The 15,049-nt window shown below is 39.0% G+C and overlaps 1 protein-coding gene across 1 annotated transcript in view; it reads right to left on the bottom strand.

Moving 5' to 3' along the window:
* Positions 1–14,805, bottom strand: part of LOC101859238 (uridine phosphorylase 1) — a 26,363-nt gene extending 11,558 nt beyond the window's left edge. Inside the window, exons 1-4 of the mRNA XM_005097151.3 lie at positions 14,471–14,805; positions 6,712–6,829; positions 3,429–3,590; positions 3,143–3,257 (exon numbers count right to left, since the gene is read on the bottom strand). Coding sequence (XP_005097208.1) covers positions 3,143–3,257; positions 3,429–3,590; positions 6,712–6,829; positions 14,471–14,532 — 457 coding nt within the window. The 5' untranslated portion in view covers positions 14,533–14,805. The remainder of the gene's footprint in view (positions 1–3,142; positions 3,258–3,428; positions 3,591–6,711; positions 6,830–14,470) is intronic.
* Between the last annotated feature and the right edge of the window lie 244 nt (positions 14,806–15,049).

Genomic DNA, 15,049 nt, shown 5'->3' with positions numbered 1-15,049 from the left:
AGAGAGAGAGAGAGAGAGAGAGAGAGAGAGAGAGAGAGAGAGAGAGAGAGAAAGAGAGAGAGAGAGAAGCCAAAAGGGCAGAGAGTCTATTTGTGAGGCAGCGTGGCAAAATCAGGCGCTCGTCAAAATAACGAAATAGAAGAAGCAAGCATTTTTCCACCAGTTTGGAAATCTTCATTAAATTTTTATTTTTTCGCTTAACCGTAAGTCTATATAAAAACACATCTCCATGTGAATTTTACTGAAAAACATTGATTAAAGGCACAAATTATGTCATTTTTCAGTTTTAAGGACTCTTTAGCTGTTGGAGTCACCAAACTTTGGAGGCCATTTTCTAGCTAATTTCACCACTGAAATCAGGCAACCTCACTTCCTTCAATCCCAAATATCTTGAATTCTGTTCAAGATAAATGGATATTTATGTCATTGGAAGCAAGGCAAATAAATCAGCTTTCAGATGACACCAATAACTTCATCATCATCATCATCGAGTGCCAGTTTTGCGACAGACATCGGCGATTATATCTTTTCCTTCCACAATACTCTTAGCAGCCTCCAAAGAAACCACATTTCTGTTGCTTCTATTTTATTTTCACTGTCTTTAATGATTGTCCAGCATTCACAGCCATATAGAAGGGTTGACCAAAACATAGCATTTCGGAACTTTCCTTTTGGTGTTCATTAAGATGTTTCTATTTTTCAGGATTGGGCTAATTTTATGTAAACTAGCCTTAGCCATTGTAATTCTCCGTCTTATTTCAGTGGAACATTTGGCATCAGATGTTCTCATATATCCTAGATATTTAAACTGTTGGACTAGTTTGATCTTTCCCCTTTGCTAATGAGATTTCAACTAGGCTTTGCTGCTTTTTTTTATATTACCATGCATTCTGTTTTCTTTACATTCAACAATAATCCTTTGCGTTCACTTTCTGTTACAACAGTATCGAGAAGCTCTTTTTCTGAGCCTGCTATCAAAACTGCGTCATCTGCATGCCTGATGTTATTAATCTTTTCTCCATTTACTTTAAGACCTGGACATTCTTCCATGTTTCTAAGGATTGTTTCACTGTGCATGTTAAAGAGGTCTGGTGACATAACACATCCTTGCCTCACTCCTCGCCTAATCTGCTTATATTCATTGTATTCTCCATTAATTCGTACAGCAGGTTTTGGCTTAATCTTTTTTAAGTCTATATAAAAACACATCTCCATGTAAATTTGATTAAAGACCAATAACTTCACATGGCCAAAAATTGACGAGTGCCGGATTCCACCACATTGTGAAACATTTATATATTATATTATACACCCTCTGGCATGACCCAGCTGTTTACTGATTGGTAAAAAAAAAAAACAGGTTGTAAAAACGTGCCTAGCATTTTTTTTCCATGACAAGTCCTGAAAAAACGCATAGATTTGATTTCCACAACATATCGTGAAAATACCGGCTGCCATAAATGAAATACTGCTATAGCACAACCAGAAAAACACACGAGTCGGTTATAGCAGAATACTGCTGCTGCTGAGCACAGCGCATAGGTCAATTATACAAATGAAAAACCTTGCCAGTTGAGAAACTTGTTGATGATCTAGCGAAACAAATAAAGGGAGAGCCCATGTGTGCCAACAATGACGGCTGGAGCGAATGAGTGGGGAGGGTGTGGCATGCGTAGACAAGCAGAACGCATTGCACGATAGGCTAGCCTAGTCTAGATTATCTAGGCCTACATGCCTCTTACTCTCTCTTCTCCAATGCGGGGATGGAGAGATCACAGTGTTGTGATGGATGGAGCGAATGTGTGACGTGGGTAGGGTCGTTTTTTGGGGTTTTTTTTTTTGTAAGTATTTTACTACGCTCGCAACTGCATAAGGTCATATGAGCGCTCGGGACACATTAAACTTTTTCAGTTGGTTGGAAATTTTTAAATTTTGCCCGGGTGGCGGTCGAAGCTTACTCTTATATTATAGATTTTGGACTACCAAGGGATCTTTAACACGTGCAACTTGCATACTGGCCCTCCGAGATTTTTCGCCCTTGTCCAAGAAGGCTAGGTGTAGATCTTTCCTACCAGAAGATCAGGGGTGTGGCTGAAAGACAGCAATAAGAAGGAGCCAAGGAGTAGCAGTAGAAAGGCTGCAGAAAGAGTCAGGAGCACAGAGGAAGGGGCATAGGAGGTGAGGGGGTGGGGGTAGAAAGAGGAGACGAAAGCAGATGACAGAACATTTTTGGAGAGCAGGAAATGAGGTAAAAGGAGACAATTTTAGAGAAGAACATTTTTCGGTCACTACCCGGATTGAACAGTGACCTTTGAATAAGAGGCCAACATTTTAACCTCTAGGCCATGAGAGCCCCCCCTGGGCAGGGTTCCGTGTGTACCCATGTGCGTAAGCAGATAGAACACACCACAGGGTGTGGTGGGGTGGGGGACAACACAGCAGGCGAGTTAGCCTAGAGCCCTTTCTTTCTGATCGCCAAGCCCGAGCTGTCAACATCGCAAGCGCAGAAAAAGAAACCTGATTCGATTTTTGATCAAACAAGACCAAGAGGTCATGTTGAACAAAATCATCATCAGGGGAAATAGCAAAAATAAATTTTCAAAACAACAAACTCATAGATTAGGTCTACTTATTATTTCCCTTGAATTTATTTCAGGATCCCTTATAACGAGAATCCTGCTATAACAGATATTTCGCACCAGTCCCCTCCCTCTCATTATAACAGGATTCCACTGTAATTTTAAAGACTGATTATCTGCTTAGCTTTTGGTGAAAAAAATACCCATCAAAGTTAAATAGAAGTCGAGATATTGTAAGTAAAGGAGATGGGGGTTGCCTGGTGTCAGCGGTAAAAAAAAGTCAGAAAATGGCTGCTGAAGATAGGTGACTTCCAAAGCTGTAGTGTCCCTGGAAACTGCAAATTTACACTTTTGTGCCTTTGATCAACATTTTTCAGTATAATCCACACAAGAATGTTTTTAAATGGTCATAAAAGGTGTTGAGCCCAAGGAAAAAAATTGATAAAATTTGCTTAACGGGTGGAAAAATATTAGTTTTTTTCGGTCCCATTATTTTGACGAGGTCCTGATTTCACGACAATGCCTCACATATACATATATATATATATATATCTGTTACTTACCTAAGCCTCCACTGGTGCCAATTCGGAAGAAAATGACGTCATAGCAACCGGCATGATAGACTAGCTTGAGAATCTCATGGAAAATGATGGAAAGAGACGGAATGCCCATTCCATGCTGCAGACAAAGACACGGCAAATGAGGCAGAGTTTGATCATTTAAAAGGCATTAAATTGCAGAGAAATAATAAAATACTAAGTCTTAAAACTAAAAATCACACCTGAAATCTTAATGAAAACAATCATAGTGTTTATTACAAAGGTCTCCACATAATGAAGGTGTACTTACACTAACTGAGAGCACTGGTCCAATTTTGTACAGCACATATCTGTCTGAGCCTTGAGCAATGTTATACAAAGCTTGACCTGCAGAAATTTTCACCTTCAACTCTTCCACAAGGAACTCTGCAAACTTTTTCATACGAGTTGGAGATCCTCCAAAGCAGACGAACTGTGAAGATATTACAGCAGAACAATGCTTACATGAAGTGTTTTGCAAGTTTGACAAACTTACGGTGTAGACGTAGACATACAATACTATACTTAATCAAAAGGGGCAAAAACGGGAGTAGTGGGAGCAAAAATTATTACCAAATAACGTTATCATTCATGACTATATTGAATGGCTTGTTCTTCTAGATAATAAAGTGCATGCTCCTCATGCAAAAATATTAGTCTAAATCTGACATGAGGGCTAAATAAATTTTTTTCCCTCGAGTTTTTCACACACCCCTAATGCCACTGTAGGTGGGATCAAGTAGGCCTACCTAGTCTTCTCTCAAAAGGATGATAAACAAAGAGATCCCATTTGCACACTATGCATGGTAAAGAACTCTTGAGAAATGAAAGCTAAAGAAAAACTGGCTTGTCCAGACAGGTGATGAGGATGATATTCTACTTTGAAAACTGCACACAACTGTCCAAGAGGCAAGAGAACCAATCTATTCAAACACGAAAGCGGGCAAGATGCATCATGGATTTCATTAAAAATCCACGACCTGCTGACCCAGACACCTAGCTGGGTCATACAGAAGAAGAAAAAGAACTGTCTCTATGAAATACATACTCAGTCCACTAATGTAAACTTAGTGATCTCATTCCTCTGAGTTGCACCACTAGATCTCAAGGCAGTGATATTGAACCCATGGTGTAACAAGCATGATCTGTTCTACAACTGGAGCATAGTGTCCCCCGAGTTCCAAGCAGCCATAACATACACCTCTTTCAAAACCACCCTTGGTGGTTTACACAACAGATTTTTTTCCATTTCAGAAAGCAATCAACTATAGCAATTTTGCCCTGGTGGTCAGAATGCATTTTTCTTCATTCTTATTAAACCGTATTAGCAAATTTGTTCTTTTGGGAGAAGTTTAAGAGCTTCGTCCAATCTAGGTGCCATTGTTTGCACATTCAAAATCATGAGGAGCAAGCACCTTATTAAGCTAATTAAAAGTTTACAAGCTTTATTTTTTTTTTGGTAGGCTAAGCGTTTTACGGCGCTCGCAACTGCATAAGGTCATATAAGCACGCACAACACATTAAACTTTTTCAGTTGGTAGGAAATTTTAAATTTTGCCCGGGTGGCCGCAGAAACCTACTCTATCGATTTTAGACCACCAAGCATCTTAAACATGCGCAACTTGCACATGGGCCGTCCGAGATTTTTCGCCCTTGTCCGAGAAGGTGAGGTGTGATCTTTCCTACCAGAAGATTAGGGGTGTGGCTGAAAGACAGCAGTAAGAACGAGCCAAGGAGTAGCAGTAGAAAGGCTGCAGAAAAAGTCAGGAGCCCAGAGGAGGGGGTAAAGGAAGTGAGGGGGTCATGGGGGCAGAAAGAGGAGATGAAAGCAGATGACAGAACAATGTTAGAGAGCAGGAAAGGAGGGAAAAGGAGACAATTTTAGAGAAGAAAAGTTTTCTATCGTTACCCGGATGCGAACCCGGGACCGTTGAATGAAAAGCCATGTGAGACCCTGCTTACAAGCTAATTACACAATATGACTTATATATATATACAAAGAAGCTGTTTTCTGTCCTTCCTTATGGAAGGGTGTACTACCAGGCCTTCAGAATTCTGCTGTACACAAGTCTTATAGATCATCCCTGTCTAAGAAAATACACTTGAAGCTTGTACTAGATGACAACATATACAATAATGAGAAAAATAATAAAACATGATGTATTAAGAATATTACGGACTTTTCCTTAAAAACTGAGCTCAGGACACTTTATCATATGAACACAGACAGTGCAATAAAAACAGGAATGTGGTCAACATGGGTTAGAATCACATGCATTGCAAAAGAGTGTTACAAAGAAATACAATTCTGGACCTTGGGTCTTTCCTGCTTACCATTAATGTTAATGATAATAAAAATAATAACTACTTTTACTACTTATAATAATGATTATCGAGGTTAAAAAGCACATACATCCACACTCTACAGCAAGCTCTATAAATTTTACACCTGTTATTATCCCAGTAGACCCTAGGACACTCAGAAACATTCTCGGCTTACTGGGAAGCACACAGTGCAAGCAGTTAGTTAAGAGCTCAAACATTAACAAACTGACAAGATCTCTCACAGTTTGTGGGCGGGTGCCCATTCCCACCTAGGAGAAGAGAGGTGCTTCTCCAAGGACATAACGCCGCGCCCCTGTCGGGGTTCAAACCATGACCTTTCAGTTAAAAGCCCGACTATCACCAACACTATGTCATTACTATCTGACATAGCAGACAGATAATCTTGCACATTTACACACTGACAACAGCAAAAATCCACTGCATTTGATAATAGAGGTGAATAAATGAAATTTGAGCTAGATAAATTTAGTTGTCGTATAGATATATAGTGAAAGTGAACGCTTCACTCTTCAAGCGCTTGAATTTTCTTTAGGAATTTCAATATAAACTGAGAGAGAGAGAGAGAGAGAGAGAGAGAGAGAGAGAGAGAGAGAGAGGGAGAGGGAGAGGGAGAGGGAGAGGGAGGGAGGGAGGGAGGGAGGGAGAGAGGGAGAGAGAGAGAGAGAGAGAGAGAGAGAGAGAGAGAGAGAGAGAGATTTTGGGAACGAGATAAGTGTTTTGCAGGTTTCAAGTGTAACAGAAACCCCGTGTCAAGCACTAAACAAAGAAAGGGAATTTCATTAGGCCTATTATAATATTTCGAGTTATGAACAATTGTCATGAGCAACCCATTGGCATCCTTCATATATATTATATATATATATATATATATATATATATATATATATATATATATATATATATATATATATATATTAACATGACATCATATACAGGAAAGTTGTTAACTGATAATTGTTACCCTTTAAAAAGCTCTCAGAGAAGATTTTTTTTCAACTCTGTCATTGCACCAGACAAAGAATTCTTTGATAGGCTGGTATTGCTAAAAGATGATTTAATTGGTTACACCATTATTACAAAGGGAAGTGAACACAACTGGAGGGGAAATTACTTAAAAAACAATGGACTCTAATTTCCATGTTTCAATATGGAATGTTTTGAAATAAAATTTAAAATGAAATTTGAGTCAGCACTATTTCAAGCCTCACCTTTACATCACTAAACATTTCCTTCAGATCTTGAGTTCTATTACTAAGTGATATGTGATACAGTACATCTTCCTCCATGTTGGCAATGTTTGGGTTTCGTAGCTCCACTTTTCCACATCTGTGATGAAGAATCCATACAATTCATTTAGCAAAATATGTGAGGTGAAAGTAAAACTGAAATAAGATAAAAGCTTCAGTTAAAATGATACTAACACAGTAAATATAAGAAACATATTGAAAATACATATACTGACAAAGCTGTTAAAAGCATTTAAGAACTTTATTGAACAACACTCTATGTTCCAAAGAAGTAAACACCATTAATATTATAATCATAAGCATGCAGAGAAGCAATAATTCATAAGATAGTCTGTTGGGTGAACCTTCAAATAAATACAAAGTACCTTGATAAAATGTAAAGTAATATCAAATTATAAAAAATCATTCTCATACTATTAGAACATTTAACATGAAATAGCTAGCACATTGAGGAATTGCAGAAACACCTCAAAAGAGCTCACTTTTATTATGAAAATGAAGCAGCACACTTTTAGTAAAAAAGCAAAATGCACTGTTAAAGGAGAAAATCATACTGCTGAGGGTAATCAATTTTCGAAAATTAATTTCTAGAAAGGTTACTCAGGTTTTTAGAGAAGATGCATAAAAATGACAAGTAGTAAGAGTAAACGTAAGCACTTGAAAACATGAAATTCCCTGTCACAGAAATAAGAATATAACTTACTACCTAGTGTGTGTACATTTCTTGGCATCAAAGGTTGTTGTGTGGACTTAGAATGAGGCTTTGCTTTCATTTTAAAAGATTCACTTCGTATCACAGAGAATTTTCACACAGCAATTTTTCACTTGTGAGTAGTCTAAGCTGTCAGGAAGATATCCCATTCAAACCTTGATACTTTTGAATACTTAAAGTGCCATATGTTTTAAAAATGCTTCTGTTTAGTAGAATGAGATTTCATGTAATAATATTTTTTTGTCCTTAGGGGTAGCTGCACGTTATGTTGTGACACAGACTGTTGGGCTCCGATTGGTTTTCTTTCATCTACTCTAGGAGGGTGAGGATAGCTTGGGATGGCAGAATAGCAAATGAATTTTCAAAAGGCAGAATTAGGGGTGTTATGGTTGCAGTTTCGTAAAATCGAAATAACAATTAACGAAAATAAGAAGTCTAGACATCGTTGCCGAGTAAAGGAAAAAAAAGTGGTGAAAGGAGAACAGCTGCTTGCATACATGAAGAAAACCTTTGAAACTACAGAATACATCACAAGCCTTTGATTTTGATCTTGATTGCGCATCACAACACACCATGCCATGCACCCACTGTAGCTAATTGTATCAAGTTTCAAACAATGATACATTTAAAAAAAATTCTCTCATTTGCTTATGCTGTACTTACAACACACACAAAAAAAGGACAGGAATTTTTTAACACCGTCTCACCCTAATGTTTGCCATCACTCCTGGCTTTGGCACTTCTGAGGTCTAATGTTTTTCTAAGGGCAAAGTCACATTGAGAGACTACAAAAGCTCAATACAAAGAAGGTGTTAAAGTAAGACAGCTGCACATGACATGGTGACGTAGACTGTCCCGGTCTGGCAGTTTTTCTCCCATGACACTGGAAAGGTTGGCAGTGGGTAGGGGTAGCCAAAATATTTTAAAAAATTGGAATCAAGGGTTTTATGATAGTATTTCTGTAAAACTGAATAAAAATCAAAACGATTCCGCCAAATGCACAATGATGGGCAGCACTGCTAAAGTTAACTTTTTGGGCATTAAACATGGAAAATGCAGTGCCTGCAAAGCTGGTCCCCAAGCAGCAAACACAGCATGTGCTGTGCTCCCACCTAACACACTGGTTGTCTAATTTTGAGTTACACTGACTTAGTTAAAATGGGAGAATGACATTGTACGTTATTTCTACTTCTAGAACGTTCCCTACTCATTTTCCACACAGTTAATAATAATAATAATAATAGATAGCATTTGTATAGCGCATATTCCCGCTCAACAGCAGGCTCTATGCGCTTTACACTATATTATTACCCCAGCAGACCATAGAACACTCCGAAACATTCTCAGCTTCCCGGGAAGCATACAGTGCGAGCAGCCGATTAAGCGCTCAAACACTAACAAACTGACAAGATCTTTCGCTGTCTATAGCGGGTACCCATTCCCACCTGGGTGAAGTGAGGAAAATTCGTGTAAAGTGCCTTTCCCAAGGACACAACGTTGGGCCCCTGACGGGATTCGAACCCACGACCTTACGGTTGCGAGTCCGAGAGCCTAACCACTAGGCCACCGACGCCACACCGAAAGCAGTTTAGGAACATAATTCATGTTTGAATGAATCTAGATCTAAATTCCAAAGATTTAAAAACAAAAACTTGGCTGCACCTAGAACTGCTGGACATCAAATGGAAATACAAGAACAGGAAGACTGAGAAGATGAAAACAGATTCACACTGCAGATGAGATAAATATGTGAGGCATCATCATGAAATCAGGCGCTCGTCAAAATAATGAGATCCATATTTTAAAGCGTATTTCAGTGTGTATTTTACTGAAAATACAATGCTTAAAGGTATAAAAAATATTTGTTCAGTTTCTGAAGACTCTCAAGGTATGGAAGATACCAATAACTCCACATGTCCAAAAATTGACAAGTGCCTGATTCCACAGCATCGTGACAAATATCATTAACCAAGATTCACTTTGACTGACTGATTCAAACAATACCTTTGAAGATAAAAACAGCCGCGTGGCTTGTTGATCCAACTTAACTTATGACACAAAGTTATTATAGCCACTCACTCACAGGAGTGTGACAACAGAACTGATGGTATTCAGTCTAGGGTATTATTTTACTTTCACTGACGTCTTATGCTCTGGTGCATTGTTTCATAGGACTTTCTTGGTTCATTTTTATCTGTTTTACTTGAATTTCGATTTATATTCATAGCAAATTATTAGGTTTTGAAAAAAATTGATGCTTTTTGTAGGAACCATAAGTGTTAGGACCTGGTGGAATCAGGCGCTGGTCAGTTTTTGGGCATGTGGAGTTATCGGTGCCATTTGAAAGCTGATTTATTTGCCTTGCTTCTAACTAAATAAATATCCATTTATCTTGAATAAAACTCAAGATATTTGTGATTGTTCGGTCCAGTTTTGTTCACCATTTATACTCAACCATTTGTCAAGGAAATAGTTAAATATGACTTAAAATACCATTTCTATGCTGATGATACCCAAATTCATGGTTCAACATTGTTTACCAACTTAAATGAACTTGTGCATTTGTGCTGAAAATTGTATTGCCTTAGTGAAAAGCTGGATGAACAAAAATAAATTGATGTTAAATGATAATAAAACAGAAGTCATTCTGGCAGGCAATGCAAAGTCTGTTAAAGAGGTTGACTATGATCACATTACAAAATTGGTGATGCAAAAATTTTATTTTCAAGAAAAGTTAAGAATCTTGGCATCTATTTTGATTCTAGTTTGTCAATGTCGGCTGATCAGCTGCATGTATTTAGAAATAAGAAAAATTAGTAAAATACGTCATCTGGTCAATACCAAGGAGTATACTGCTTTACTAGTAACTAGCTTAATTTTTATCAAAACTCGATTATTGTAACTCCTTGTTATCAGGAATATCACTGGAGAAAGTTAAAAGACTTCAAACTGTCCAAAACAATGCAGCACGTTTAGCTTTACAGAAAAGAAAGCGAGACTCTGCAAAACCTCTTTTACGAACTTTGCATTGGCTTCCTGTTGAGAAAAGGATTGTGTACAAGTTAGCCACCATCTGTCACAAATGTTGAATGATAATGCACCATCATATTTATCAAATCTGTTAAGACTGTACATTCCAACTCGCAGTTTAAGGTCCTCAGCTGATAAAAAGAAATTTATTTTACCATCTATGAAACTTAAAACAATGGGTGAAAGGGCATTTGAATACCAAGGCCCCAAGATCTGGAATGCTTTACCAAGTGTACGTTGAGAGAAATCAAATCTTTTGATTCATTCAAATTTCAGCTGAAGTCGTTTCTGTTTTTAAATTAATAAGATGAATATTTGGAATAATTTTCTTTAGTCAGAACACAACGTTTCATGTTACTGTTGTATGTTGTACTGTATTGTAAAACGCTCAGAGCCTGTGTACTTTATTCGGGGTTGAGCGCTATATAAATGTCATTTATTATTATTATTAAAAATGCCAGAAATGAATTCTCCATCTTCATGACTCGATTTAACTATTACCCTTTTTTCTAAGAGAGATTCTATTTCTCTGTCTATCATCATCCTTTCTTCCCTGCTCATAGAAAAACTTGAATTGGGCTTATTTCCGCCCATAACTTCTTGCTGTTCTGTGAGATCTATTTCAGTACCTCGTACCAAAGCCAAAACAGCTTTATCTGATGTGAGTCGCTGCCATTGTGGCAGACAATGCTTTATTTGTCCAGCTTTAAATCTTTAAGTCTTAAGTTCCAGCAATCGCTTCATTTCTCCATCCTCAACTCTTACCTGTTTTTCATCTATTCATGTCATTACTATGCCCTTTCTGACTGTCTCCAATTGGTCGTCTTGTACGGGCCGCGAGGAGCATAGTTGGCTTGGCCCGTCCTCTTCTGACCTCTCCACCACGGGGCCGCGCAGTGGTTCTCTCGGCCTAAAAAATGGCCTCGCCTTTTCCCCTGGCTTGCGTGAAATGATGACGTCTGTCTCTTTTGTTCTCGCGCCTCTTTCATCTTCTTTTCCACCTCTTCTCCGAACAGCAAGTCGTTGCCATCAGAAACCATTGCATAGATACCCTGCGACTCAAATGGAATCGCCGGTTTTTTACTTTCTTTTCTCTGCCATGTAATCTTTTGTTGGGTATGTCCCAGGATCAACATGGCGTCGGTGAGGGCCTTGACAGCTTGTTTTGCATTTTGCATGTTGTTCTCATTATTTGTTGACTTGACCATCAGTGTTACTATTTCAGCCAATTTAGCAATTGCTGTTACTGCCTTTGCGATGTTCTTTTGTTGAGAAACTAGTTTCATATCTCTTTTCCTTTGAAAATTATTCAAAAGATTGCATATCGGTTTGTTTGTTCGCCTGACTGTGAGTGCCAGACAGTTTCTTGGTCTTTTGTACCTTTGAATGTTGTCTTTCAGTTTTTCCTCTTTCATAGGCTCTGGCATTGTCTTCTCAATGAATCGGACCAAATTTTCCTCAAGTGGTTCGTCCACCTCTTCATCAATTTCGTATTCCTCCGTGGCCTCTTGGTACCAGTCATCTTTGTCTGAGTACATTTCATCCGACACCTCAGTCTCCGCCCCACTGGTATCATGTTTCCCAGTGTGGGCCGCTCCTTCTTGTGAGGGGTCTGAGTTATAGCCGGATGCCATTTCGCCGATAGCATCTAAAATTCTCATCCCCCGACCAGTCTTGGCCAAGGTCCTCCTGACCGAGTGCCCTACTTGTATGCATCACTGCTTTCCCTTTCTTTAATTCACTGGACTTGTTTTGCGCTCTTTTCGTTTTTGATGTAGCACGGGGTGAGGATGATCATGATGATGACGATGAGGAGGAAGCAGAGCGTTTTCTTTTCCTATTCTGTGATGCAATGAGCTGCATTACGCTTGCCATAATGTTACTATTTTGTTTGATCAAATCTTTCATCGCATCTCTCTCTGTTGTCATGTCTTCATTTACGTTTTCTGTCTTATTTATCTTCCCTTCTTCTTGAATGGATATCTGATCTTCGTCCATAATTTGGACCTGAAACTTAGAAAGCCTAAATCAAGATTGCCAAGGATCCAGTACAGATGCGGTATTTGATTGCCCAGAAGGCTGACCAACAATTTTACCAAGAAGGTGAATAGATAACGGAACTTAGAAAGTTATGAACAGAGATGCCCAGGAGAAAGATTTTAAAAATATTTCGCCCAGAAGGCTATGATCAATTTTGCACAGAAGGCTAATAATAACTCATCGACTGAGCCAAGAAGGCCAGAAACCGATTTTGCCCAGAAGGCTGAACAATATTGCCAAGAAGACAAATACACAGTTTCACTTGTAAAGCAGACAAGATCTATTATGAATCTAACTCAAACAAACTCATGTGCGCAGATGAAGGTAAAGATCCAAATTTCAGCCCAGAATGTCCTCCAAAGTCTTCACCAATAAAAACACAGTGCGTAGTAAAAAATGTTGAGATTATCTGTAAAAACGAAATGAGCAATGTAAGTATATAAGTTTCTACATCACCCGTCTGTTGAAGGTAAAGGTAATCCGTTCCAGAAGAAACAAGTACCACAAAAATGCGTGTGATCGGGGCGAGAGGTGCGCGCCAAGTGATGGGTTACGTCGTGCTGCCTTCTCATTTTATCAACGGAGTGCCTGACGGCAGTTGAGTTAAAATTAACAATAGAAGATGGGCCTAACCTCGCGTCGAGTATCTCGTCTGCTAGAGTTCGTCCGTTCGCCCGCCCGCTCAGTTTTATTAATAAAATTGTGGAGCAGACCCAAAAAACGAACTGACTTGAGGCTTGAGGTCCGCAGTCCGCTCCCTGAGAGAGTCAAATTATGGAGCAGACCCCAAAAAACTAACTGTCTTGAGGTTCGCAGTCCGCTCGCATGGCCGTCCGTTACCTGCTCGCTCAGACTGAATACGCGAATAACGAACCCATCCGTCCGCTCGCCTCAACTTTACCTCCGAACACGTGACTATATGATCTAAACAAAGCGAACCGCATGGCACCAAAGATCGTATATACCTACCATGGTACGACGTTCGGTGCAAAGTTTTTCCAGGAGATGTTATGTGATAATTATGAATGCAGTGCTCCGATGATGCTGCTGCTCATCTCTTCTGTGCATTGTTTCGGGCCTGAGCGCGGGGGGATCTCCAGGCTTCTTTACGGCAATTTAGCGCGCTTTATTGTCTTTGCGTCTACCGCGTTTCAATTTCAAGCATCAGCGTTCTTACAGTTCTGAGCATCAACGATCTAAGCGACCTTTCTTCACCAGAGCACGGCTGACGTGCTACGGTGCTGCAAGTGCGAAATTTTACCATGCGAAATACATCGATACGGATAATACGCCAGGCCACTGACCCAACATGTCATTCCATGCGGTATCTCCAAAGATTCTCTACTGTATCGTGTGTATAAACGATCTTTGATACCTTCACGGCCTAAAAATAGGTTGCTTTTTCAATAGTTCCCACTCCCCTTATATTTGAGCCTAGATCTACATATCTAGATTCTATACGTTTGATGCGCGGCGAGCTATGATGAATCAAACCTAACAACTCCAAAACATCAAATTAAGGTAAAATTATGCCCCCCGAAACACCCCACCATATTTTTATTAGGTTTGGGGGGGGGGGGGGGGCAAGCCCCCCCTGAAACCCCCCTACTCTTGGGGCCAAAACCGGCGAATAAGAATTGCGGGGTGGGAACTACCGAAAAAGCGCCTAAAAATAGCCTCTGTGGGTATCCCAGGAAGTGATGACATCACATTACTAAAATTACCAGCCAATCAAGAAGAAGCGTCGTTTTACGTTTAGTCGCATTTGTGTTAAAAACTCTTAACTGTCTGCTGCCTGCTGAAGTAGATATACCTAGAAGAGTTTAAACATTTTGATAATATGGATTCATCATCAATTCATCTTAAAACACCACTGGCAAGACAAGATTTTGACATATCAAATGCCCTTTTCCAATGATATTGGTGTTTGTTACTCACTGCGGAATATAGTCAGCCAACTGTTCATTTGTTTTGATGGGGTGAAACTTTGGCGAGCTCATCGTTGACGTTGTTTCCTGCTGTGGAGAGTACTTCTCGGATCACTAAACAGACAGATTTCGATCTATTCTATTATAGATTGTAAATGCTCTTCAAAAATACAGCTGATAAAACGCACTGAATCTTATGGTTATTCATGTATCTTTGACAATCGTCTGATTTCAAGGCAGTTCAGGTGCTTCCGTATTTCTTGTTTAGTGAAGTCAACAAAAAAAAAGTATTATTGTCCTTCGCAGAAAACGCAAAAAGTAGTGTTTGACTTTGTTTTCTTTCTTTATATAAAATCTAGATCTAGTTTCTAGTTTTTTATTTCACATGGCTTAGCCAAAAAATAACTTTGTTGAATCAATACTGCTAAAACAATTAAAACTGTTAGGGACTTTTGTAAAAAAAATTGTGCATAAATATTGAGCAACAAAAATATTCAAACCAAACAAAACAAAAAAATCAAAGAAAAATTCGAAAGCTGAATGAATTCTATTCTCATATTTTTCTGCCATGTTATCATGATGTGGTTTG

The sequence above is a fragment of the Aplysia californica genome, unplaced genomic scaffold (assembly GCF_000002075.1).
Source record: "Aplysia californica isolate F4 #8 unplaced genomic scaffold, AplCal3.0 scaffold00147, whole genome shotgun sequence".
NCBI lineage: Eukaryota > Metazoa > Mollusca > Gastropoda > Aplysiida > Aplysiidae > Aplysia > Aplysia californica.
The sequence above is the reverse complement of the archived record's forward strand: the minus strand, read 5'-3'. Positions and strand labels throughout refer to the sequence as shown.